This window comes from Larimichthys crocea, chromosome XVI, assembly GCF_000972845.2.
Source record: "Larimichthys crocea isolate SSNF chromosome XVI, L_crocea_2.0, whole genome shotgun sequence".
NCBI classification, from domain to species: Eukaryota; Metazoa; Chordata; class Actinopteri; family Sciaenidae; genus Larimichthys; species Larimichthys crocea.
Window position 1 is genome coordinate 1,272,311 of NC_040026.1, and position 27,837 is coordinate 1,300,147.

The 27,837-nt window shown below is 38.7% G+C and overlaps 1 protein-coding gene across 10 annotated transcripts in view; it reads left to right on the forward strand.

Moving 5' to 3' along the window:
- The window catches only part of ryr2a (ryanodine receptor 2a (cardiac)), a 135,655-nt gene that overhangs the window by 91,207 nt on the left and 16,611 nt on the right, over positions 1-27,837 (forward strand). For 6 of the 10 annotated variants that reach the window (XM_027289387.1, XM_027289389.1, XM_027289391.1 and 3 more), the window contains 37 exons: positions 37-177; positions 734-897; positions 1,101-1,179; positions 1,265-1,354; positions 1,632-1,769; positions 1,876-1,953; positions 2,118-2,193; positions 2,550-2,673; positions 3,822-3,937; positions 4,540-4,604; positions 5,172-5,293; positions 5,571-5,620; positions 7,125-7,185; positions 7,880-8,118; positions 8,225-8,306; positions 9,517-9,647; positions 10,224-10,351; positions 10,776-10,968; positions 11,138-11,220; positions 11,879-12,036; positions 12,413-12,500; positions 14,331-14,423; positions 14,540-14,710; positions 14,965-15,024; positions 15,223-15,357; positions 15,728-15,840; positions 15,951-16,047; positions 16,181-16,287; positions 16,888-16,939; positions 17,097-17,147; positions 17,265-17,364; positions 17,556-17,635; positions 18,090-18,166; positions 18,849-18,922; positions 20,257-20,274; positions 25,667-25,747; positions 26,538-26,626. In XM_027289387.1, the coding sequence (XP_027145188.1) occupies positions 37-177; positions 734-897; positions 1,101-1,179; positions 1,265-1,354; positions 1,632-1,769; positions 1,876-1,953; positions 2,118-2,193; positions 2,550-2,673; positions 3,822-3,937; positions 4,540-4,604; positions 5,172-5,293; positions 5,571-5,620; positions 7,125-7,185; positions 7,880-8,118; positions 8,225-8,306; positions 9,517-9,647; positions 10,224-10,351; positions 10,776-10,968; positions 11,138-11,220; positions 11,879-12,036; positions 12,413-12,500; positions 14,331-14,423; positions 14,540-14,710; positions 14,965-15,024; positions 15,223-15,357; positions 15,728-15,840; positions 15,951-16,047; positions 16,181-16,287; positions 16,888-16,939; positions 17,097-17,147; positions 17,265-17,364; positions 17,556-17,635; positions 18,090-18,166; positions 18,849-18,922; positions 20,257-20,274; positions 25,667-25,747; positions 26,538-26,626 (3,804 nt within the window). The remainder of the gene's footprint in view (positions 1-36; positions 178-733; positions 898-1,100; positions 1,180-1,264; positions 1,355-1,631; positions 1,770-1,875; positions 1,954-2,117; positions 2,194-2,549; positions 2,674-3,821; positions 3,938-4,539; positions 4,605-5,171; positions 5,294-5,570; positions 5,621-7,124; positions 7,186-7,879; positions 8,119-8,224; positions 8,307-9,516; positions 9,648-10,223; positions 10,352-10,775; positions 10,969-11,137; positions 11,221-11,878; positions 12,037-12,412; positions 12,501-14,330; positions 14,424-14,539; positions 14,711-14,964; positions 15,025-15,222; positions 15,358-15,727; positions 15,841-15,950; positions 16,048-16,180; positions 16,288-16,887; positions 16,940-17,096; positions 17,148-17,264; positions 17,365-17,555; positions 17,636-18,089; positions 18,167-18,848; positions 18,923-20,256; positions 20,275-25,666; positions 25,748-26,537; positions 26,627-27,837) is intronic. The other 4 variants (XM_027289392.1, XM_027289393.1, XM_027289396.1 and 1 more) reach the window with 1 other exon arrangement.

Genomic DNA, 27,837 nt, shown 5'->3' on the forward strand with positions numbered 1-27,837 from the left:
CAGATGGTTGATGAATCTCCTTTTGACTTTCCCCAGCTGTTGACCAATCACTATGAACGTTGCTGGAAGTATTACTGTCTGGCTGGAGGCTGGGGCAACTTTGGAGTTGCATCAGATGAAGAGCTTCATCTGTCCAGGAAACTGTTCTGGGGAATATTTGATGCTCTGTCACGCAAGGTGAGCTTTAGTTTATGTCTTTTAAAAATATAAAATGGTGAAAAAAATAATAATAAAAGTGAATGTGTAAGGGATGTTTAGACTTGTTATACTTGCATAAAGTTGAGAGACTCACAAGATAGATTTATTAAAGAAAAAAAAAGAGGCTGAGATATCACCCCAGTCAAGGTCAAGCTCCAAAAAAACACAAATCCTACATTTCCCATAATGCAACCCATTGCAACCTTTCACCTTTTGCATCAGTGCTTTGTTTGCTTTCTGCAAATGGACAGCCCTTATATATCTCCTTTCTAGTCTTCCGTCCACTCAAAGCTCTTCGACACTACATATCTCATTCATCCATTCACACACATTCACACACTGATGGCACAGCCTTCAGGAGCAATTTGGGGTTCAGTTCAGTTTGGGGGTCTTGCCCAAGGACACTTCGACATTCGGACTGGAGGAGCCTGGGATCAAACCACAGATTAGTGGATGATCCACTCTACCTCCTGCATAACAGTGCTGTGTAATGATGTATGAAGCAGCGTGCTGTGTATGTGTTTTCATGATGCAGCGGTATGACCAGGAGCTGTTTAAGCTGGCGTTACCGTGTCTCAGCGCTGTGGCTGGAGCTCTTCCTCCAGACTACATGGAGTCCAACTACATGGCCATGATGGAGAAACAGTCATCTATGGACTCAGAGGGAAACTTCACACCACAGCCCGCAGACACTGCAAAGTATGCAACATATTTAATCTTCTTTGTTAAGGAGGTTCAGTGCTCTACAAGGCAGACTGTATTTTCTTAAGGTTTTATTGTGGTTACCTGTTAAAGTTATTTTTGGTTTAGATTTATATTCAGAATTGGTTTGTCTTTGATTACAGTTCAGATCAGTGTTGGCACCAGGTAAATGTGTTTTTTGTCTTTCCTATCTTAATCAGTGTGACTGTCCCAGAGAAACTGGACTATTTCATAACCAGATATGCAGAGCACAACCATGAGAAGTGGTGCATAGAAAAGGTAAGGAGGCGAGTTCTGTTTGTTTTAATGATGTCTCAGTGGTTATATTATGTCTTTTAAAATGTCTCTTGTGTATGTCTTCCAGTTTTCCAATGGCTGGTCATTTGGGGAGCAGATGTGTGAAATCTCCAAGAGCCACAATTTATTGAAACCATACAAAGGCCTCTCTGAGAAGGTAGTCTGCATGCAGCTGTCTTTGTGTGCAACTTGAGTGTGCATTCAGCTGAGTTACCAGTTCTATGGGTGCAAGCTTTAAGAATCCTAATTCTGGTGTATTACTATCCTGGCATGAAGTGGCGCTTTTGATCTCTAGTAGCAGTTTTTGCTTTGAGTATGTTTAATTTTCTGTCTTTTTTACAGATTACAGTGTGCATTCATTTTTGCAGTTTGCAATGTGTTTTTTAACTGACTCTCTGTCAGTTTTTGTCTAAAGTTTGGTCGTAATCTTGCAGGATAAGGAAGCATATTGCTGGCCAGTCAGAGAGTCTCTGAAGACCATGCTGTCTTGGGGCTGGAGCATCGACAGGATCAGAGAAGGCGACCCTGCCAGCCTCCACAACAAGTCCAGGAGGATATCACAGGCCAGCCAGGTATTGACAAACACACACACACACATGCACGTACAAATGAAATTTACATTTTGTTTTAGAGGATATTCATATAGAAAATGGCAAATATATATGCTATGTTCCCAAGCTGTCTTTCGAAGGAGCCCCAGCTTTCAGCCCCAGACCCATTGATATGAGCAATGTTACACTGTCAAGAGACATGCAGGTAAGGGTTTACATTGTATACACAAAAAGGATAAAACAAATTATATATGAAACAAATAAAAAGCTTTAACGTGCACTAAAGTAGAGTAGTTATCAAATATAAAACCTGGAAGATGTTGTGCAGTGTAACAACATGTCACATATTTTAACATTGTGTTTCTCCAGTCCATGGCAGAACTGCTGGCAGAGAATTATCATAATATCTGGGCCAGGAAAAAGAAAATGGAGCTGGAAGCCAAAGGTACGACAACACAGCCACACACAATGTTTCCTGAACTTTTTTCCCGTTTGTATTCTTGTCATATTTTTTGTGAACAAACGCATCAGAGTTTCAGTATAAGCTGTGGACATAATGGTTTCAAAACTTCCATTTTTTTGTATTTTGTTTTTCTACCATGATGAACACTTTAATTCATTTAATTAATGAATGAATTAAACCTTTAAGACAGGCAAAGAACACTCATTTTCTTTGAGCCGATGGCAAGGCTACAGACGTGTTTGGCTCAAAGTGTTTCCTTTCCGTTACCTTTACTGGCCATGCTCAAACAAACCTCACTGTGTCATCTTCATCATGCTGTGCTGCTGTTTGTCTCCAAGGAGGAGGAAACCATCCTCTGCTGGTTCCCTACGATACGCTGACTGCCAAAGAGAAATCTAAAGACAGAGAAAAAGCACAAGACATCCTCAAGTTCCTCCAGATTAATGGTTACACTGTGTCCAGGTAGGAAATAGAAGCTTTATACACAGATTGGAGGTGCTGTAAAGAAGATTTGAATCACCTAGTAACTAGGTCCTAGTTTAATGAGAGCTGTGCTATTTTTCTGGTGAGTATCATCTATGACAGGGGTCTTCTAACTACAGCCCGCGGGCCACATCCAGCCCGCCTAAACAATTGGAGTGTCCCACTTAACGATCCCAAACAATCCGTCTAAACATGGCCTATTTTTCAGAATTGCATTTTCCTATTATAAAATATCCACACTTAATGATTAAGCTTGGCATTCTAATTAAAATCTACCTTATTTACGAACTATTTACAGTACTAGCTAATTTTCATCCCCTCACACAATGGTATGGAGGACCCCCTTGTGGGACCTCTCCCTGGCTGGCCTCCGTCAGGCGCACTTCCCGGGGCCGTGGACCTAGTGCTTGCTGCGCCCTCTCCACGACTGTCGAATCGCAACGTAACGCAACTTTCACTTCCTCCCACAACAAAATCGCAACAAAAATGTAAAAAGCACCGCAACTTTAACCGCATTTTTTTGAAAATCTCATGCAACATCAGGGATATTATTATGTATTTCAAAAAAGGCCCGTGAAATCCTGGTGGGACTGATATCATTTCCGGTTATAGACTGACCCCGGCCCCCCATCACAGAAAGGCAAGTTGATGTGGCCCACATCGAAAAAAGTTTGGGGACCCCTGATCTATGATGTACCTCTACTGGATTTGTTTTCACAAGCCTAAAGGAACAGTCTGACATTTGAGGAAATACTAAAATGTCTGACCCCGAGTCTTTCGGAACAATTTTTTTTTTTTTTTGCAATACAAAACTTAACATACCACGGAGAGTATAAGAGGGGAAACTGAACTCTAAAAATACCTCCCATGACAGCCTGTAACTAGGACTTTTTTGTGTGCACACAGTACAATTTGCTGTTGTTGGCCGAGAAATAGTTCCAAGTATCTAAACATGTTAAATCCAGACCCATCCTACACCTAACTGTGGAGACACAGACACGTTAATGTTTCTCCTCTCTTGTGAATCGGAGTGTTGTTATATTGTATATTATATTGTGTTGTAAAAATATCGGTTTATTTCCTCAGATGTGCAATCATTCTTTTAAGAGTGTGTATGTTGTTTCCAGAGGTGTGAAGTCACAGGAGCTGGACACTCCAGCTATAGAAAAACGATTTGCCTACACCTTCCTCCAGCAGCTCATCACTTACGTAGACCAGGCACACCAACACATGATGGAGTTTGGTGAGATGTTGCTCTGTGAATCATCAACAAGTGTCAGCTTTAAAATGAATAAAACACAATGTGCATGCCATGTACTGTATGTTACTGAACTGTACATTAATAAGGCTGGTGCAGAGAGGAAGGTGCTATATTACCAACATCTCAATGAAATGTAGGTAGGTGACTATAATACACACCCAGTTTGCACTTTACAGGAATGAAGCAAGAAGCATCCCTTCGTCAGGGTCTTGCACAAAATCCCTGATTTTGTGCAAGACCCTGACGAGTTAAAAAAGAAGGGAAGATGTTTGAGTGTGTGCTCATGTGAATCTGCCTTAAACCCATAGACAATCGATTCCTAAATCACATGGTGTACTGAGGTACTAGTCCAGTGTGAAAATGACCATAGGATGGGCTTTTTATATTTGGAGTTTACTTCTCTATGTGCAGATTAAACCACCATCATTTGCACCAACAATTGAACTGCATACACATTTTAGGGAATTAAATAAAACACTTGCTCCTAGCCCAGCCACCTGAGGCAATGTACAGATGTCAGATAAATGTCACTGTGTCTATCTATGCAGACCTCATCATCTGATTGTGTTCTGCCTGTTGTTCAGATGTGGGAGCAAGACCGAAGGGAGAGAAGATTCCACATGAGCAGCAGATTAAGTTCTTCGGAAAGGTCAGAACTCATTTCATTTGATTCATTTGGATATTTTTGTTTGTTCACTTTGACCTTGTTTGTTATTTCATGTTTGAATATAATAACACAACAATGAAATTATCCAGCTGTAATCATCAAGCCTGTCTGCAGCATCATTCCAAATAATCTCACAGGGACCACCAGACTGACATTAACTCTAAGTAGTCCTCATGAACTCATGAATACATAATAAGACAACATTTGGTCCTTATTGTGAATGCAGTATAAGACATAAAGTATTGCAAGTGTTCCTTACACAGCATAGCTGAAACCTGTCTTTGGTGTGATTCATCTGAATTTATAATTCCAGTTGTTGGAACACAGTCAGATCCTTCCAAATGGTTGTGTGAAATGGATATTGATTATTAGTAAAATACTGTGAGCCACCTTAGACAGTCTTTCTGATCATTTTCCTGAACAAATTAAAGCCTGTTTTATTGTATCCACATCATATAGGTTCATATTTTAATATGACTCACCTGTTGTGAAATGAAACAATGTCTGTGCACGGTATTACATCATGTATCCATATCATTTAACTCTTAGGTCGTCTTACCATTGGTGGATCAGTACTTTAAAAACCACAGGCTGTACTTCCTGTCTACGGCCATCCACCCAATCAGCAGTGGGGGCCACGCCTCCAACAAGGAGAAGGAGATGGTGACCAGGTGAGCGTGACAGACAATGCCAGTGCTGCAGCATACAGCATAAGCTCTTATGTTGTTTAAATGCTGAATAATAGTTTTACTGTATGTTGCAGCTGCTGTTTCTTTTAGAAAACATGTGTATGACAGTCACTGAGTCTCTTGACCTCAGGCTGTGTGCCTTTATATCTCTCCTGCTCTCTTTGTCTTTGTCTGGATCTCAAACCCTTCTTTTCTTTTCTCTCTCTTCTCTGCTTCCCTCTCCACCTCCTTTTCCTCTCTGTTCATCCAATCTTTTCAGTCTTTTCTGCAAACTGGGAGTTCTTGTCAGACATAGGATATCCTTATTTGGTAAGGACGTTCATGCCTCATGCTTCCACCTCTGCTCCTTCTCTGCTGTTGTTCTGTGAGTGCAGAACAAATGTTTTCATACTAGTACAGCCAGTACCACAGATGAGAAAACAAATAAAACATTATATCTACCTGATCCTGATACTGGTGGAAAAATGAAGATATTGGCATACAGTAATTAGACATGATCATCTTGATGGTCCTTGAGGGAAACTAATGAGAACTCATTCATGCTAGTGATGAACCCACAGAATATCATCACCAACTCTGCAGCTCCTCTCAGATCTGCACAGCTTAATCCTAATGATTTCAGCTCATTGTTTTGGTTTTACAGCCCTCAACTTGACTGTTTTGGTTCAGTCTCACTGGTCTCGTCTAATCAGCACTCTGTGCTCACCAAACACCCAACAAGACAAAGTTAGGAACAAGCTGGTGAACATCATGGAACATTTACAGCTAAAGAGACAGATCATTCAGGAGTCAGGAGTTGGTGAAGACCAAAAACAGAGCCAATAGAAGAGTGAATATTGGACTTACACTGATCAGCTGAATACACATACAGAACAATGGAATGCTAATGTTGCTCTGTGTCTGCTGGATATATTAATATGCAAATGTTTGCTAGCATAAATGTCTGCATTTATATAGCTATTTAATCTTTACACTGCTTAAAATGTCATAAAGCATTGTAGACCAGTCATTCTTTTTATGGGTGCATTGTGGTACTTATGATCAAAAACTACTGAATCAACTTTGCTAAGACTTGTAGATCAGTGGAATAGTGTTTAAATGAAAGGCAGGAATGTGTATCGCATTGTAATAAATCAGGGACCTTAAAGAATAACTTATCCTGTAGAGGTTTGCATCTGTTATCGCTGATACAAAACAATGTGTCAAATTATGTGTGCATGTGTGTGTGTGTGTGTGTGTGTGTATGCATGCATGCATGACAGATATTGTGTGTGTGTGTATACTCATCCTCTGCTCAGCTTCTGTGTGTGTTGTGCGGTGTGTATTGCAACTCGTTGTGTCACATTGGAATGCAGAGAGCATTCCACCATGTCGTTGTCCTGGAAGTAAAAAGATGTTCCACCTCTGCAGACTCAAACCTGATGCAGCTGGAAACAGACAGACACATTCAGGCAAATAAAATAAAGATGTTTGTACTTGGTACTTTTCAGGCTATCAGGCTTGTTTTGCTCTAGTACTTTTGACAGTGATAAAGTTTTGAAAATAATAATTCATATCATAAGAGTTTTGTATATTTTTAAAGGAACATCTTTTTTCTTTGAATATGATGCTCTGCTTTGTTATTTACTGCAGCACATACAGTACATGACTGACTGATTCTTCAGATTTGTTTTTCTCAGGCAGATGGCTGCTGTTGATTTGAAGCGGGCTGTGGTTTTGATGTTTTATGATGCTGTAGTGTTTGACTCTTCAGTCAGTCAGTTTTTTTTTTTTTTTTTTTTTACATAATTCCATAATTCTGTCTACTTTCCAGGTAACAATGCCACATCTATAGTGAACTGTCTGCAGATACTGGGCCAAAGCCTGGATGCCAGGTAAGATTAGACATAAACGGTGACATATTTATGTCAGGCTGGTGTTGAAGGATGACTCTTAGGGAAATGACACACTGGAAATGAACAAATCACTTCTTGCAGTAGGCGACACATTACATATACACCAAAGGGATGACGTTGTTTTGTCTATCCATCATTTCTTCAACACCAATTGTGTTTTCATTCCTGGATCTTGTGACCTCCCAAAGGTCTAGCTGGGGAGTTGCTCCCTCAAAGGTTGGTGTTATCTGAATGTTTCACAGAGTTACAAATTGTCTTGACTGGACTGACCTTGACTCAGCACAGCCTTTTTACAAAGACTGTGTCATAGCTGCATTATGCAACTGAAACTCTATCTGTTAAACTCACATGCAGAAAAAATCAACCGTACAAAATCTGGTAACATGGCACTGTAACCACATTGCAATATTTTCTGGCCATAACTCTGTTTGGTTTACTACACAGTTCATCCTTCATCAGTTTGTGACTGGAAGTGTGCTCTTCCTGCTTACAGCAGTGATACAAATTGCACAGTTCAGCAGCCATACTTTCTGCTGTAAAAGGTTAAGCAACACACAGAAGCTAAAACAAAACTTGCATTACTCTTTCTAAAATTCAAAGGTACGTCACTAACAGAACCACCAGTGGCTCTTGTAAAACTAATAATGTAAAACCTAACTCTCCCATATATCAGGACAGTGATGAAGACTGGTCTGGAGTCAGTGAAGGCAGCTCTGCGGTCGTACTTCGACAGTGCAGCAGAAGATCTGGAGAAGACGCAGGAGAACCTGAAGCTGGGTCAGTTCACCCACAGCAGAGAGCAGCCACGGGGCGTCACTCAGATCATCAACTACACAACGTTTGCCCTGCTGCCCGTCCTCTCCTCCCTGTTTGAACACATCGGACAGAACATGTTTGGAGAAGACCTCATATGTGAGTACTGATGTTGTAAAATATTGTGAAATGTTTTCTTCTTGAAGAATAAGATTTAATGTTGTTAAAATGTAAACTGCAAAATTATTAATTATTTTTCTTGCAGTGGATGATGTCCAGGTTTCCTGCTACAGAATCCTCAACAGTCTCTACCTTCTGGGAACCAACAAAAGCATCTATGTAGAGAGGTAGAGTATACCTGACGTGATGAAGGTCTTTGAGTCACAGGAAACCTGTTATAGAATCACATTTACATATGTGCAGAGCAATTCATAGAGAATATGAAATGCAACTCATATTGATATGGTACTGTATGGCCACTAAATCCACATAATATTCAGAAGACTGCGGACACAACAAAACCGCGTCTTAAGTTGACAGCCCACTACTATGGCACATGGTCTAAAGGTGACAGAGATGTCTGTAGATTTTTCGGTGAAAAACTGCCAAACGATGACAGTAAAAGACTGTAAAATATGCCATTAGTAAGTAGTAAGTGAAGTAGTTATATTTCAAAACCTTTTATTTATACATATTTTGAGAGAATGCATACATGACACATTTTACGGTCTTTTACTGTCATGGTTGGACAGTTTCTCACGGTAAAATCTACAGTACAGACCTTTAAGAAGTGGAATAAAGCACTAGCACAAATACTAATATCCTTTTACTCTAATATTCAAAACAGTTATACTGTATTTATTACGGTAAAATTCTAGCAACCACAGCTGCCAGTTTTTTACCGTAAAAACAACAGTTTCTTTTTTACAGTGTATGTTCATATTATGTTTTTCTAGTTGTGCCAACTTGCTGATTGATGCATCTTAAAGTGAATAGACTGACTTAAGAATCCCATGAACGCTCTGCTGTATTTGTTTGTCCAGCATGCTCTGTATTTAACTATGTGTGTAAGATGTTATTCAGTATTACACATGCACCCCAAGCTCCAGCTGTGACAGTAGCAGTGTGTGTAACACTGCCAATTCACTTTTAATGAGTAAAAAACACACATTGCAGAGCTTTAAGAATTCCAACAACAGAGCTTCCTGCCACCTCCTGCACTAAATCTGTTGGACCTGGAGTCTAATCTGATCCTTGTGCTGGTTAATATTTCACACGAGTCAGCATATCAGCATGTGCCAAACTGTTTTAAAACCCTGAATCTGAACCAGTAAACAAAAAGATAAAATGAAATACAGTATGTAAATTAACAGCAATTTATTTGAATAATTATCTTTAAGACTAGACTGGATATCAATTTAAAATTTCTAAATTTGTTATTATCAAACCAGTTTCCCAAATATTTGGACATTGATTAATCAAGTTATTTAAGAAAAATGAAATGATAAATGATAATGAAAATAATGATATGCAGTTTTTTCTCTCTCCCCTCTCCAGACAGCGTCCAGCATTAGGAAAGTGTTTAGCTGCCTTCTCAGCAGCCTTCCCTGTTGCTTTCCTGGAGCGTCACATCAACAAGTTCAACACCTTCTCCATCTACAACAGCAAAGGAGCTAAAGACAGAGCGGGTACTGCTCAAGGGGGTATCCTCTTCAATGTTTAGCTGCTGCTGTGTATTTGCATTTCACATACATGAGGGGGCAGAATTACACCTATATACTGTATACCATACAAGAGCTGCAAGTGCAAGTCTAAGAATTATATTCACCCTATAGGCAACTCTACAGTACAGTATTTGCTGATGACACTATTGTTTATAAAGCTGCACAAATAGAGGAGGCCTCCCAAATGAACCTAGTAATATTGGTTATTGGGTGTGTAGCAAGAAAGGTGTTCTGAATGCCAGAAAGACCCAAAATATTGTGCTTGGATCTCATAAAAAGTGGCTTGAACAACAGGTTAAAAGAAGCAGAAAGCAGTAAACAGGTTTGAGGTATTTAAATAATCATTTATCTTGGACTCTTCATGTTAGTCAGCATCAAACAGATCATTAGCACAGCTATCTTCAGTTAATGATATATTTCATTGGGTTCTACTTATACAAGTATAAATAATGTTTGTTCTGTATATATTAATGTCACAGATCTGTCACTCATGTCTGTATTTATCTTTGGTCTTTAAGTGCATCTTTCTTCACTTCTCAGCTCTAGGTCTTCCAGTGCAGGTTGGGGAGGTCTGCCCTCTCATTCCAAACTTAGAGAAGTCTTTGGAGGAGATAATGGAATTGGCAGAGTCAGGCATGAGATACAACCAGATGCCCCATGTCATGGAGGTGGGATGCATAACTAACTATATTCATTATACATATTAACCATACTACTCTAGTTTCTTCTTTCTATTGTCCTTTAACCAATGCTGAACTGGGAGATAATCCCCCAGCGCTGCACTGCTGGCTGCCCACTGCTACTAAAGAGTTAGCCTGGTTAAATGCAGAAGATGAATTTCCTTTTGGAGAGTAATACAACTTTTAAGTAGTTAAAACTACTGTATTAGACTATTAAGTTTTACAATACATGCAATACATCTAGTCTTATGCAGTGACGTTATGCCATAGACATCACTGACTGGAAATTGTTTTATCTGGGTTGGTTCATTCCCAAACTGCCAGAGACAAGCTTTAAAAAACATCATATCAGGATGGGAAGTGTGTAATCTCATGATCATTTGCTCTGAATGTATTTTTCCTTTTACTACAGGTGGTTTTGCCGATGTTGTGCAGCTACATGTCTCACTGGTGGGAACACGGACCAGAGAGCAACCCAGACAAAGCTGACAGCTGCTGCACGTCGGTGACCTCTGAACACATGAACACTCTGCTGGGAAACATTCTCAAGATCATCTACAACAACCTGGGAATAGATGAAGGGGCCTGGATGAAAAGACTCGCCGGTAAACATGACAAAATTATGATTAAGGCTCAGTATTGTTTTCTGCATCTTTGTCTGTCAGTCAAACATACTGTCACTGCATCCAACTTAAGGCAACGAACACAAACCAAACACTGAAGCTAAATAAAGATGTATTCTGTGCTTAATCACTGAATCTCATTTCTTCATAGTCTTCTCTCAGCCAATCATCAGTAAGGCCAAAGCCCAGCTGCTCAAGACCCACTTCCTGCCTCTGATGGAGAAACTCAAAAAAGTGAGTCAAGTCATTTTATTGTGTATTCTAGACTGTTATGTAATTCATGACAATAGAATATACATGTAATATGACCATAAGCTATCGAAGGTGTGCAAGCAATGAAGTAAATGATTTGACCGTATGTTTGTAAGTCTAATGCAGTTTCTTAATATTTCCTAATATTTAAGTATTTCAGTCATATATACACAACTTCAGGTGAAAATTTCCCTGAGTGTTAATGTCAGGCACTGTGAGGCTTCTTGGACTGGAGTTTTCATGCATTCCTCACACATGTATAGTGCACTGTCGTCTGCCTTGGAGCCTCAGTGATCTGGACAGACTGTGGACTTCACAACAACTTCAAAACACATTTTAGTTTGAAATGATTTTGCTTTGTCTCCCAACATACCATGATAACTGGTTCAACTCCCATCTACTGTGACAGAGTTTATTCTACCAAAATCTAATAGCTGCTTCTTGCGCCAGTTTTACAGAGATCTATCCAATCTGGCTTCATCTCCTGAGAGAACTGATGCTTTCAGAAGCTCTCATAATAGATTATAATGTCCCTTAACAGTCCAAAGGCAATAAAAGTATGATTACAATACAAATGCTACAATCAGAATATATTTAGTTTTCAAATTAAGAAGAAGCAATTTATTACTGTGTCCTGTAGAAAGCAGCAGTTGTGCTGATGGATGAGGAACACAGCAAGGCGGAGGGGAGGGGTGAGATGTCAGAGACGGAGCTTCTCATCATGGACCAGTTCACCATACTGGTCAGAGACCTGTATGCCTTCTACCCTCTCCTCATACGATTTGTTGACTACAACAGGTACAGTGCTCTGATTGCACAATATCATATACAGTATGTATACAGCATGTATACACACTGCAGATGCTGTGTATTGCTAACACTAAGCTGCATGATTATCAATAGTCAGTGTCTGCAACATAGAGTACATTATAATGCTTCAAACACTGCTTCACTGCTTTCAGTCAGTGTTATTCAGCAAAATACATCACATCCCTCAGTTCTATGAACTCATAAGACATTTGTGTATAGACACACAGCTTGTTTTATTGTTGATACACAATTAGTGTATTTAAATCCTGTTTTGTCTACATATTTTGATGCTTGTAGTTTTCTTCTTCTCTGCCTTTATTGGCAGCAGTGCCGCTGTCACTAAACTGCCTTCATATACTAACAGGGCCAGATGGCTGAAAGAGTCCAACCCAGAGGCCGAGGAGCTGTTCCGCATGGTGGCTGAGGTTTTCATCTTCTGGGCCAAGTCTCATGTAAGAGAATCACTGAGGATGAATCAGAGAGGCACAATAACATGGTGCTGATTTAAAATCTAACAGTGAGCATTAGACAAGATCTTATGATTTGTGTCCACTTATTGCTATTTTTAATTCTTTGTGAATCAAATGACTCCCTAAGGACTGACTGTGCTGCTCATCCCACTGAGAATCACCAGTCCTGCAGCTACAGGGACAAACATGGATGTGCAGATCACATTTAGTCCCTGAACCCATAAACATGACCTCAGTTTGAACAATTAAATCCAACATATTCATACTCATTCTACAGCATGCTAGGAGCTTTGACAATGTTAATATGCTTATGTTTAGCGGGTATGTTTACCATGTTTGCTTAGAATGTCAGAATACTAACATACTAACATTTGCTAAACACATTAGTTTTGCAGATATTTGGTCATAAACTTTTTTTCACATGATGTGGCGCTAGATGAAAAAGATCACTGAAGTTCACTCAATTCACCATGAAGAGAACATTACTGAACTGTACCAGATTTCAGATTTGTCAACCTGCTGGTGGCGCTAAAGAGAATGAGTCAGGGCATCATCAGATCAGAAGGTTTCATCCTCAGGGTCCAGTATTTCAAAAGTGGTCTGACTGGATTATATATTATAGATCTGATCTGAAAACTGGGTATTTCAACACACATCCAGAGAATCCTGAGGATCAAGATTCTGCTCTGGTAATCCAATCCTTCCTTGAATCCAGATAAAAAGGCTGGATTTGGGTATTTCAAAAGTTAAGGCATATATCTGGATCAATTGATAGCAAAAATGATCAACGCAATGGATTGTTTATCAGAACAAATTTACAAACATAGAGGATCCGATTCATTCTCATTTATTGTTAGCTGGTTCCTTTCTGATGGAGAGAAGGAAATAAAAGAAGGACAACATATTAATCCACACAACTCGAACTTAAGGGTCAATTCACAATTGAACAAAAATACTTAGTCTCAACAAATACAGCTCAATCTTAAGAAAAAAAGATACGCAGCTCAATCACTGAGGATAAGGGATGATGAGGATGAGGCCAGCCAGCTCTTTTGTTCTCAGTCAAGGAAAAGGGCTCACACAGGTGAGCTGGCTGCCTAAATAGACTCGAGGGCTCCACCCTCCATTGAGGTGAGGTGGAAGGGTGGGAATTTTCTGCAACAGCCGCGGCTCAATTAGAGATAGCTATGGCCTGGTTTTAATTAGGTGACAATTGAAGAAGTTGGCTTGCATGATATGTTGGTTGGCATTCGTATGGTTTCACATCTTACACACTTGACGTGAAAGTTGTGCTCCCAGCTGCTCCTTTCGTGAGGTAAGCCGCCATGTTTTATTCCGGATGCAGAGACACGAGATTTGGAAATCTGTATTCGGCCAGGTCGGGATCACGGTGATCCACCCAGCCAGTGTTTTGAAATACTCAGATAAAGTCAGCAGGATCACCTTGATCCATGACTGAGAAAAGGGGGATTTCATTATCTGGATAATTCTGATCCGGATTACAAGTTTTAAAATACTGGGCCCTGGGGACTATTTGTTCAGATATTTCAGACTGGACCAAAGTGGTTGACCACAATTCTTAAAACAAGTGTTGTGGTGGTTAGAATGTGTCTGGTCAGAATATGAAGCCATAGAAATGTTTTTGAAAAATGCCAAACATGACTACATATTGAAAAGTACTGTATATATTAACTATGCAATACTGAAGTCATGAGTACTATGCATTGATAGAATAATTTGCTTGTTTTCTGAAATGATACAGCTCACATCAGACAGACTCAGTGATGATTAGTGTCATGTTGTCATCTGCAGAACTTCAAGAGAGAAGAGCAGAACTTTGTGGTGCAGAATGAAATCAACAATATGTCCTTCCTCATCACAGACACAAAGTGTAAGATGTCAAAGGTATGGACATATGGATAGCAGGATGTGGAGGAATCCACATTTGCAAAAGAAAGAACATAACATTACACTTAAATGGTCCTTCTGTACATGTCTTCTGATGTTTAACTTTACCTCAGGGAATAGTTTCAGACCAGGAGAGGAAGAAGATGAAAAGGAAGGGGGATAGATACACGATGCAGACGAGCCTCATCGTTGCCACCCTGAAGCGCCTGCTGCCTGTTGGACTCAACATCTGTGCCCCAGGAGAACAAGAGCTCATTGCACTGGCAAAGAACCGCTTTAACCAGGTAGAAAAAAACACTTATGTAGTGGACTATGAAAATTGCTCTGACCTTTTTATGCTGCTATTGTGCTATTAAGAGGCTAGGTCATGTCTCAAAAAGTGTAATATATAATACTTGGTGACTTTTTTCTAATTGTAGGTTACTGCATTTATTTTTAGCTTATGATCACATTACAGTTGTTCTATGTGTCATTCAAGACCTGTCATTTAATGGTTACCTTTGTCTCACAATGAACCATGCATTTATACACTCAATAGAAAGATACAGAGGATGAAGTTCGAGAGATCATCAGGAATAATCTCCATTTACAAGGAAAGGTAAGAACAATTGCCTGTAAAAGTTTAATTTGGATAAACTGGTGAAATCGTGCTTTATATTTACACTATAGAGACCGTCAAACACATGCATGTACACATGTATTTAAAGTATGCATACAGGTGCACAGCTCTAACACATACTGTATTTGAATGTATATCCTCTGTGTGTTTGTGACTGTTTATGTGTGTCTTGTCCAGCTGGAGGACCCAGCTATCCGTTGGCAGATGGCTCTGTACAGAGACCTCCCAAACCACTATGAGGACACCTCTGACCCAGAGAAGACTGTGGAAAGAGTCCTGGACATCGCTCATGTCCTCTTCCACCTAGATCAGGTATGTATGTGTGTGTGTGTGCGTGTGTCTGCGTGTGTGTGTGTGTTAGAATAACAAAAGATGACACAGGGCAGAATATATTTGCAGTATTGCATTTCAATAACTGAGAACAAGAAATAGGAACTCTATCTGTATATTACCTGCAGTTCTGATCTGTCATATCTGGGTTGATGATCTGTGTATTTGTTCTCCTCTTTAACAAGTGCAGCTTTGGAGAAATACTCTCTTCTTAGAACAGCTTGTGTGATTGTCCATGTTTGAAGTTGCCTCCAAAATAAGCACGTCTGTTCTTTTGAAAAACACCTTTTGGGCAATGTGACCTCTAGACAGGGAGCCATATCATCTGAAAGTCTTCATATTGTGTTTTTAGGTTGAACATCCTCAGCGCAGTAAGAAGGCTGTGTGGCACAAACTGCTGTCCAAACAGAGGAAGAGAGCAGTGGTCGCTTGCTTCAGGATGGCGCCGCTTTATAACTTGCCCAGGTAAGCACACATACAGGATATCCAAAGTGAGCACGTGTGTACGCTGTATAGATTTTTATAAGACTTAAAAATACCAAGTCTTTATTCCTAATGTCTCTCCCCAAAACTAGGCACCGGGCTGTCAACTTGTTTCTGCAGGGCTATGAGAAGTCCTGGATTGAGGCAGAGGAACACTACTTTGAAGATAAACTAATAGAGGACCTTGCTGTAAGTGAATTTCAATTTTTTTATTTCCTGTCTTCTTCTTTTGAGTATAAGCTTCAGGATATTGTTTTTTTTATTATTATTTTTTTTCATCATTGATTGGTCTTCTTTGATTCTGGATGTGTGTTTGTTTTAGAAACCAGGAGAACAGGAGCCATCCGAGGAAGAGGAGGCGTTGAAACACATTGATCCACTGCACCAGCTCATTCAGCTGTTCAGCAGAACAGCCCTCACAGAGAAATGGTGGGTTCTCATAGATAGATGTAAGATACAAGGTTCTACCAAATGTGAGGTATTTTCTACTCCAACATAAATTAGAGTTAATTTTTTTCTAAATATTGTTTGAAAAAAGCCAACAGTCAAACTTCACTCAAGTTTTTACTGCTGTTTAATCTCTACAAGAACTTCAGAAAAGTATCTGGATCTTTGTGACTTGTCCAACTGCATTCAGCAGTCACAATTTCCACTGTTTGTCGTTTCACACTGGGCTGGTTCTGTCCACAGCAGGACAAACAGCACAATTTGAGAAAAAAATTCACAAAAATGTTTTTCTGCTCTCTTTGTGTTTTTTTTTTTCTTTCTGAAAGGCCTAGCTCTATAATGGAGGATGGTAGCACTTTTTTCTGAATAAATTGTGATGTTGTGAACATTGAAGTCACATGACAGATTAGCTGTTTCCTCATGGCTCTATAATCAGTGATGGCTCCACACAGATCTGATGTAACCTTCCTCCCATTAATTTAGATAACAAACACAAATGTCTGATTCATGTTCTGTTTTACTTTAAACACATTAATTATATAATCTTGTTTCGCCCTCTTATTGTTTTATTTCCTGTTGCAGTAAACTGGATGAGGATAACCTCTACATGGCCTATGCTGACATCATGGCTAAGGTACCTGTTACTGAAGACCAGTACTAGAAACATTTTCTTTACTTAGAAATGAATTAACTGGCTTACAGGACGATGTTAGTGAGTAGTCTTTTTGTAACATATTATCCTTCTTCTGTCCTGATTATAATCTTTCTCACATCTCTTGTTACTTCCTCAGAGTTGCCATGATGAAGAAGATGAGGATGGAGAGGAAGTGAAGAGTTTTGAAGTAGGTGGTCAATCATTCTCTCTGTCTGTCAGTCTGTCTGGCAGGCTGCATGATGTTCTGGGATATAATCTGCTATGCTGCTGCCTGCCAGTCATGTGTCCTGTTTCACATAAATAGGAGAAGGAGATGGAGAAGCAGAAGCTGTTGTATCAGCAAGCTCGACTGCACGACCGCGGAGCTGCTGAGATGGTGCTTCAAACCATCAGTGCTAGTAAAGGTAGATAGACTTACTGAAGGCCCAGCCTCCTACCTCCTATAAGACTACTACATAACTATACAATAACTACTATATAACTACTGTACTATAACATGACTACATAATTACTATACTATAATAGTATGAAATCATTTAATCTTTGCTGGATGGCCTTGTAGATCAAAGAGTAATATCCAGTTTCTGCTCACCAGGTGAGATGGGTCCGATGGTGGCCTCTACTCTGAAGTTGGGCATAGCTATTCTCAATGGAGGAAACTCTACTGTACAGCAGGTATTTCAGACTTCAGTCACTTCTGTTTCTGACATGTACATGCTCAGTTTTATTACTGTTTCTCACTTTTTATTTCTGTTTACATTGTATTCGAAAGATTATACACCCAGTGGTCACTTTATAGGATACACCTGTAAAATCAAATACAATCCTATACAACTGCCTTGCCATAGTGTGTTTTTCTACTTTTATGATGCCTAAAGTATTGTCTGCGTAAGGTTTGTTGACAGTGGCAGAGATCAGTTCATTAATACCTCAATAATAAACATACAATTGAATTTACATATTTTAAAAATGAACATTATGATCTTCATGAAGATTTATATTATAGCAGAGCTGTTGTATTCACTGGAACAGGAAAATGCAAACCTGTGAGTTGTGAACATTGTGTTTGTTGAGACGCCGTCAGAGAGGTGCTCTTTCATGTCTCCTTCCTTTGTGGTCTGTTTGACAGAAAATGTTGGACTATCTGAAAGACAAGAAGGATGTGGGCTTTTTTCAGAGTCTGGCTGGTCTGATGCAGTCATGCAGGTAACTCTCCAAACTGTTGCTGCTTTAGGGCTGAAACAAATGCACTTACAATGTATTCACACTGCTGCTGGGTTGGTTAAAGGGCGTGTGACTCTGTGTGGACTCAAATTAAGTATATTTAGTTAAAAGAGTTGAATAAAGAGCATAAATTGTTGTTAAAGTTGTAGTGACTATGTTTACATGCGCACTTACTGTAGCATCTGCTTAGGGACAAGGGAGTAAGGACAGAGTGATGAATCTATGCATATGCATATTTTTCTTATTATATTATATTCCTGCTTCAGTGATATAGAGTAGAGCCTGCTTCTGGTTTAGTCTCAAGAAGCTGAAGACACCCACTCAAAACTAATTTAGATCTGAGGTTTTTACACTGTGAGGAAACCAAGAGGGAGCAAATGAAAATGAGCATTCCTTTAAGGAGGCCTCTCAACCATATCTTTGGATTCATCACTGTCATTCATCAGCTCAGTGTAATCATTGGTTTTTACTTCTGTACATACACCAGCACTGTTATTTATTTTGTGCTGAATAGTCTAATCTACATCTAACTAAGGTGGGTGGGGTTCTCTTACTTATTAAAGCACTACCTTATGAGTTTGATTACAGGGGTGGAGAAAGGTCAGTAAAGAGGGCAGAAGATTTTCACTTTTCACGGTTCATGATCCATTTGTCTTTGTTTCAGTGTTCTGGATCTAAATGCATTTGAGAGGCAGAACAAGGCAGAAGGATTGGGAATGGTAACAGAGGAGGGATCAGGTAAGCTTCACTATGTTTACACCTCATTGATTTCTATTGTTCAGTGGTCATAGCAATAGAAAGAGAAGTTCAATGAATCTTTCTCTTTCTGGAGTATGTTGATGTCAAAATCCTTTTCTTCACCAGGTTCAGGTCAAATTCATAATGTCACTATAATTAACCTACCTATAAAAATACTGTACATAGGGCTGCTTGGTGAAATCATTTGTTTCATAGTGGAACACTAAAGGGTACATTCTAAGGTAGCTGAAGTAAAAACATTTTCTTCCTCCAATTTAAAATGTCAGTTTCCCATGAAAAGATTGGAGGCATTGATGTCATGTTCTGGAGTGGTCTCCAGCACTTAGAACACTGTAGATTGAGATCATTGAAATAATTGGCAAAAGAAATGTAAATATGTGGTGTTGCATCTTGTTCATGACTTTTGAAACATGAAGATTCTTTTTATCCTTGTCAAACCATCATCCTTTATCTTTAGCTTTATCCATTTATCCTGTCATCACTTTGGTTGAGCCTTTTTTTGACTTTTATCAAGTGGTAATGCAGTTCTTCCAGGTTTAACATGCATTACCAGGTATGATTTCCTGGTGTACAAGTGTATGTGCTTATAATTTTCCTGTTACATTTTGTGTGTACACATTTGTTACACATGTTCTCAATCACTCTTTAGATCACACAGAGATACGTTTCACAATTTAAATAATTTACTTTCATGTAGACGGCTTATAACAGTGTAGCACATTTGACTTTGTTTTACTATTATATAGTACAGATTTTAAAATACAGTAACAGCTTGCAACTAATAACTAACTACTGTGTAACAAGAGGCAATTATTGCTGCATACATAATTATCATGTTACATCCTTTTATGTGCAGAATGAAGAAAGCAGCCTTCCCAAACCAGTAATTACTAAAACTGACTTTGTATTAATCATTACTGCACCTATTATGACATAAAATCACTAAACCACAGCTGATAATGTTTATGCTCACACTGTTCTCGTTATTGTCAGGTAAATAAAAAGTCATTCTAACCAGCTTTTTTAGACCCTTCTAACAAAACAGGTTCACTGTGGATGAACGTCCACAGTTTAAAAGCAAAAAGCACCAGGTCTTATTGACTTTTACTGAGCTGTACAGGTTTTCTGTCGACACTTTATTTTTTTCCATGTTGACCAAACAACTAAATTCGGAATATTTTACAGATCTTTTCCCTATATGTAATCTTTTTCTTTGTTTCTTTCTTTGTTTCTTACTTTCTTTCTCTCTTTCTTTCTTCCCCCTGTTTTCCTTTTTCTCATTTTGGTTTACTGCACTTTCTTCCCTTCCTCAGTCATCACTCATGAGCGTGGTAATTATGCCTCCTGCCATTTTCTTGTGTGTTGGTTGGTCTCTCCCTCTCTTTTCACTCCGGATGGTTAGTTGTTGTGTCAGTTCTGTCCAGGTCCTGAGTGTAGACCTTCAAACCTCGTCCTTACCTGCTCTCTGCTTGTAGCTACTTTTCTGCCTTACCCTCACCATTCTAATCCTTTTTTTCCAATTATAACTCGCTCTCTGGTTGCTTTTGTAGTTGGTCTTTATATACTGTTTAAAGTCTTAGTTTACTTCTGAATTTTGACGTAAAATGTGTCATTTCATTCTCTTCCACTTTAAACAAAATAATGATGATATTATGACAAACCATATTCATACCATATATAGATTTTAAGATTTAAAACTCCAGACATGTCCAGGCAGAAGTAGTAGTGTAGCTGTAAGTGTAGCTGTAGTGTCACAACCTGCCATCTAACACAGAACGCATATCTGCCTCCCTCTCAGGATTTGTACAGTATCTGGCACATTCTAAATATTACTAATATGATAATTTACCTTTCCCTACCTTCATCCTCCACCCCCACCCTCTCGGTCATGTAGACTTAAAGTCAGCTGGTTGTTTTGTCTCAGTAATGGAGATGGTTCTTGTGCTGGTTGTTATCTGTCGTGAATGTACAATCCCCTCTGTGTTCTCAGCCACTATCTCTGTCTCTATCTGACTCACTCTCTTATGGCTGCAATGAATACAAAAAACACCAAACAACAAAGAAGGAAGGTAGATTAACTTTCCATTAAACACAACAAATGAATGAGTCAAGTGAAAGAGATCACTCAAAGTAACAAATCCACAAATAATTATCACCAACTCTGCAGTTCCTCTCTGATCTACAAGCATTCTAGCATCTTTCAGCTCATCATTTTGGTTTTACGCCCCACAACTTTGCTGTTTTGGTTCAGTCCCAGCGCTCTTATTAATATTGTTTCCAGCAGTTCTGATTAACTGCATTACCTCCTCAGCACCAAACAACAGGAAAATATAGTTAAAGACTAGATGGTGAACATAGTGGTACATTTATCAGTAAAAAAAACTAAAAGAGAGTAGAAATTGAAAAAAATACTCAACTCTACATGTATCCTTATGTTACTTTGTCTCTGATGGAATCCGGAATTGGCAAGTGTTTGCTAACATGTTCAGTATCAAGTCAGCAGCAAGTTTATGATGTGATACAGGGACGTCACTAGGTTTAAGAAACTGGGGTGGCTTAGCCCATAGAGGAGAAAAGTTATTGCGCGCGCTATGTGCGCGCCGAAAATTTTTTCAGAGCACCAATTAAAGCTTTGTCAATCAATTGATTAATCTAAGACGATGACGCCTCCATACACCTTGTCCATCCTTCACCCATGCGTTCGCGCTCTGCTCTTGTCGCTGTGAGGTTCGGCTCTGTGTACTTCAGAGGTAAACACGCAAGCGGCAGTGAGCAGGGTCGCATGGAAAACATGGACTGGAATTTCAGTGATGTGGGCGTTCTCTATATGAAAAAGTGGAATGGATTGTATAATGACGCACTGAAGGGGCTCTCTCTACCGTACCCGATGAAATGAGATTTATGATCATATTTAAGTGAATAATGACAGTTTATATGATTATTGGTTTAAACTCATATTCTGGCCACTTTGTATTGCATAAATAGGCATTTTTTTTGTGAAAAAAAAATGTAATAAATAAAAATAATAATAAAACACCACCAAATTATTTAGGGGGGCTTGAGAATATTTTAGGGGGGCTGAAGCCCCCCTAAAATAGGCCTAGTGACGCCACTGATGTGATACCTTGTTGTACCAATGTGAAGTTTACAGCTTGTTTCTTGCCCCAAAGTTGTTTAAAATGTTGATACAGCTTTAACATTTTAAATATGTATGACCTCTCCCAGCTAGTTTTGTGTACACTGATGCCTACAGAGTTGGAATAAAATATTTTTACCTCTTCTCTTGAAATGATAGTAACAATGTGATTTATTCTTGACAAAATCCAGTTGAGAGTTTATGGTGCTATTGAACTGTAAACTGTAACAGTAAAAATACAAAGAGCAGGACATTCAGTGTTAGTAGAAAGTGACAATATTTTAGATGAATATTTTTTAAGTGTTTAATGCATAGATTAATTTGCAACCAAACCAAACTAAAACTAGATGTAGTCAGGAGTTGCAGCCTTGCTTATTTCTCATCTGTCACCTTCTCATCCATTCTGTTCAGTCTATACCTCCTCTTCCGACCTTACAGTGGCTGTTTTTGGCCATGCTGCTCTGTGATTGGAGGGGGTTGGACTCTGATCCTTTCCTCCTTCCTTCCTTCCTTCCTTCCTTCCTTCCTTCCTTCCTTTCTTTCTTTCTTTCTTTCTTTCTTTCTTTCTTTCTTTCTTCCTTCATTCTGTATTTCCTTTCTTCTTTCCTTCCTTCCTTCCTCTCTCTGTTTACTGGCTGAGCTGTGTTTTGTACTCAGTGTACTTGTCCTTCATGACTGTTTTTGCTCATGTGAAAAAACTTTATTTTATTTTTTTTATGATTTTATGTTTTTACTTTTTAAGCCCAGTATTGTATTTTAAATTCATGATTTTGTTGTAGTTGTAGTCATGCATTATTCTATGTATAGTGTTACAACCTTTTTGACTTTTTTGGACTAGAGGAGATTTAATGTGCATTTACTGTACACTTATACTATAGTATATAATCCTAATCTATAGACAGAGACTGATTTAAGATATTAAGAATAAAACATTAATATGCTCATTATTCTTTTAAACTGTGAAAAATGTATTCCCCTAATTTGGTTTTATTACTGTGTTGGGAATAAGCCTGAAAGTGCCTTCACATAATCCCAATATATAAAATCTATATTTACTTTTTGAAACTAATAAATAACAATAATCTTTGGAAGAAATGCAGTTTACTTATTATCCTAGAAAATTCAGATCATATCATATATGCTGTCATACAAATTATCATATCTACAAAAACATTATATAGTGAGTTTTATTGCCATAGCATCAATAACTGTAGAACAAATGAAGGGGTTGTTAAAGAGAGTACATTTTAAGATTTACCCGTTCCATATATCAGTCCATTCAGGAATCCTGCCATCACACGAATTAACTTTAACTTGACTTAAATTTAACTAATCCTCACATTTTTATAGTTATATGGACTAGCCATTTTGTTCCACCCTCACATTTTTTGGTCAAATCTTGATGAATTCTTGCAAATTACCCAATGCTCCATTTACAAAAAAAATAAACTGATAATTACAGGAATACTCAGCAACTACTCACATTCACGAAAAATAAAACCTGCATTATCCAAGGTATTCTGGGGCCAGAAGGACTGTAGCTTCTGTGCTTGCAGACACAAAATCTTGGGTGCAGGAGTAGACAACTCAGGGAGACTAGACCAGACTGTTTTAGTAGGGCAGATGAAGCACTGACATTGACAGAAATACTGTTTGGCAGTGGAAGGAACATTTTCAGAAAATCCTGAATCCAAACAATTCAGACTTAGAAACAGGAAGCAGAGTTAGAAACTTGATGGAAGCCTTACACATTTCCCTGATGAAGTAACTGAGGCACCAGGGATGCACGAAATCTGCCTTAAGATGCAGATGGCTTTGAACACTAGTTGGCTTTTATGGTTGATACACCTCTTGAAACTCACTGTCAGCCAGGCTGTGGTTTAATTCAAGCCAAGATGGCAGAGAGAGAGACAAAATAATCATGATTATGATTTTTTTTGCCAGGAGAGCAGCCCTACATGGTAATAATAATTTTGAGTTTGTAAGATGTGGCTTATTCTGATGATTTAAGGTAAGATGGAGTGGAAGAATGACAGGTGGATTGGTACAGTAATGTGGGTTTTGTACAGAATCTCAATTTACCAGTTAATCTACATACTGTATACATACTGTATATCTCACCAATTAAAATGAGCTATGGGTAATTACAGCAAAAATGAGATCATGGATACAAGCAAACAAAATGGTTTGGCCATTTAATTAGGATGCCCCTTAAACCCCCTTGTTTTCATTTTGAGATATTCCATAAATATCCAATTGGGAGGAGACCCTGAAAGAGTCAAAACACATAGGAGGGATTGTATGTCACGTTTTGTCTGAATCCCACTGTAAGAGCTGGAGTACGTGGCAGATATAGGTGTGGAAAATGAAAAGGATGGATGCACTGTGAACCATGTATCTATTATCTCTGCCCACTTATTGTTATCAGGGCCATAGTGGGGGGCTGGAGCCCATCCCAGCACTCATTAGGTGAGAAACAAGGTACACCATGGACAGGTTCTGGACTGAACCCAGGATGATTGAGGCAGCAGTACTAACCACTGCAACACCTTGCGAATACTATAAATGCATGAATTATTTTTAACCTTTCTGGCAGTTATTATGTATTGATTAATTTGAACCTTTACTATAAAGTGTCAGATCCTTGTTTTGCATTACACAAGTGAACACCAGCATCATCATCTTGGACCATAGGTAAAGCTAAACATCTGACATCCTAGTGGGACTGATTTATAAATAAGAAAATGTTGCATTGCCACTAAATAAAAAAGAAAGAAAGAAAGAAAACTGCACTTTCAGTCTTGTTTCAGACCGGCAGATTTTCCTCCCTCAGCCCAGTTCAGTTCGTTGTCATATTGTATAGATGTATTCTGTTAATGTTTCTGTTGATGTTATTGTACAAGTTATTGTGTAGTGTCTCATCTTCCTTTCTCTGACCCTCCTTTCCTTTTGCATTCCATGGTTCAAAGCAGCATTTTAGCACAGTCAGAGAAGCTATCCTCAACATCCTCACTGTACTTTGAATCTGTGCAGAATCTACAATGGAGCTAGCAAATTGTAAGCAAAACAGCTTTGAGAAACCATGTAAAGAGTCTAAACCCAGTCCTGACTGTAAAATGCTGCAGTTTAAAAACCAACCCACTTCAGTCCACCACAAAGTGCTGTGGCTGCCCACTGCTCATCCAAAAGAGTGTGTGTTTGTGCATTTGCATTAGGTAAGAATGGTGTATTATGACCATACACCTTTCACTGGAAAACACTGGGGATTTCTTCACATTAGCACCATCTCTTTTTAATACTTCTTCACTCTCCATCTTCTTGTCTGTCTTTCCCTTTCCTATATGTTGTCTGCTTTTGTCTCCTCTGTTCTCTGACTTTCTTTATGTGTATGTGTGTCTGTATTTTTGAATGTGTGTGTGCATTCATGTGTATGTTTGCACATGCCCGTGTTCTTGTGTGTACGTTTGTGCATACCTCTGTATGTGCTTGTGCATATGGTTGTCTGCATGTGTGCGTGTGTGCGCGTTTGTGTATATGTGTGTGTGTATGCATGTATGTGTGTGTGTGTGTTTCTTCTCTCCGGCCAGGTGAGAAGGTCATGCAGGATGATGAGTTCACCTGTGACCTTTTCCGCTTCCTGCAGCTGCTTTGTGAAGGACACAACTCAGGTGTGTGTGCAGGTTCTTTAGTATTTAATCTAGGAATATGACTGAGGATGTAAAATTTGGGTAAAATATTAATGACCTGCTAAGTTAAGGTGTTAATGAGTCAGGTAGTGTTTGTCAATATTTATCATGGGTTTGCACCATATTTTTGTGCTTTAATTTTGCTTGTCTGAGGAGAATGTGAGAACATTCTACCGGTGACCAACTTAAGCCTCCTACAGCGATTTTCCTCATAAAGAGTGTGTGATTGCAGTTTTGCAATTTGTTTTAATTTAGTGCCTCCAGTTTCAGATTCTGTACAATTCACTTATATTGTTATTGTTTGTGATATATTATATTTTTATTTATCACTTGTATTTGTGTAGCAGTACATGTGTATATTACTTACTAGTCCAACAGCAAGACACCCAGCTCTGTGTCTTTCTGTCTTTTATTTCATGAAGCTATCACTGATGACAAAAAGTCAGTACATGTACAAGTACACTGTTCTTAAGTTCCTCCATCAACGTCCTCCTCCATAAGTCGCTAGCTATGTCAATAGAAGTAGCTGAGCCTTGTAACATTGCCCACATGCCCAGCTCCAGTTCTGGCATGACATTCTCCCTCAGGATCCCTGTCCCCAGCCTAAAAACTTCCTTTCCCAGTCAATCCAAACCAAACTAGTGGTGTGTGACTTAGTGCCTTAAAGCGTTACATACTTTTTCCAACCTAAAGATGATGGAATTAAATGATGAAGGTGTCTTTTTAAGTTGCATAATGTTGCTTTATGTTGTAATTTTATATGCTTTTTCAGACTTCCAGAACTACTTGAGGACACAAACAGGAAACAACACAACCGTCAACATCATTATCTCTACGGTTGACTACCTCCTCAGAGTACAGGTGAGCTCCTTTTGTTCACTTCTGCACAACAAAACACTTTTGTCCTTTACTAGTTAAAATCTTGTTTTAAAGGAAATTCTTATTTTCTCTTTCAAAATCTTTTTTTTTTTTTTTTTTATTCAATTTTTACAGGTATGATGCCATTTCACCAACTTTATTCAGGAATTCATGAATTCAGGCAGTTCCAAAGCACTTACTATTTGTTAATTAAGCATTTTGTGTGAGCTCATCTAAAGTGGGCACTATTTATGCTTTATAAAGCATTTACAAATGAGATTTAAAGGCTGGCAATGCCTCAAGGCTCACAAAAGCTTCAGTTCACAACACAAAGGGATATAGAACATATTGCATTGATATTAATTGCAACTTCCCAATATATTGTAAAGACTGTTCTGTTGATGTAAAAAGACAAACAAGGGTAAACCAAGCTGAACAAAAACATCCCCTGGCAGTCTAATCCTATGGCAGCATAACTAAGGGATGACCTGAGCCAGCCCTAACTATAAGCTTTATCAAAAAGGAAAGTCTTAAGTCTACTCTTAAAAGTGTTGACCGTGTCTGCCTCCCGAACCCAGAATGGTAGTTTGTTCCACAGAAGAGGAGCTTGATAGCTGAAAGCTCTGGCTCCCAATCTACTTTTGGAAACTATAGGAACCACAAGGAACCCAGCGTCCTGAGAGTGCAGTGTTCTAGAGGGGTAATAAGGTATTATGAGCTCTTTTAGATAAGATGGTGCCTGACCATGAAGAGCTTTGTAAGTAAGGAGAAGAATTTTAAATTCTATTCTAGATTTAACAGGTAGCCAGTGCAAGGAAGCCAAAATGGGAGAGATGTGATCTCTGATCTTGGTTCGTGTCAGAACACGTGCAGCAGCATTCTGAATTAACTGCAATGTCCTAAACCATATACTAATGAGTAGAAACATGCTTTATAAATGATAAATAAAGTATTTACTAATCCATAACTTGTGTGCTTATCAATGATGAGTAAAACATTTGTAACTGTTTATAAATTACATGCTAATGAGTACATATGCTTTATACATGATGAATTCAGTATATATTCCTGCTTAACTAATTCTTAATGGTGTGTACTCATTATAAAGTGTTACCCAAAATTGTTAACACCGTTTCTTCAGTTTATTTACTCAAAGTTAATCTGTCTCATTGTTGTCTTATGTTCTTCTCCTTATCTGTCCTCCCTCCTTCTTC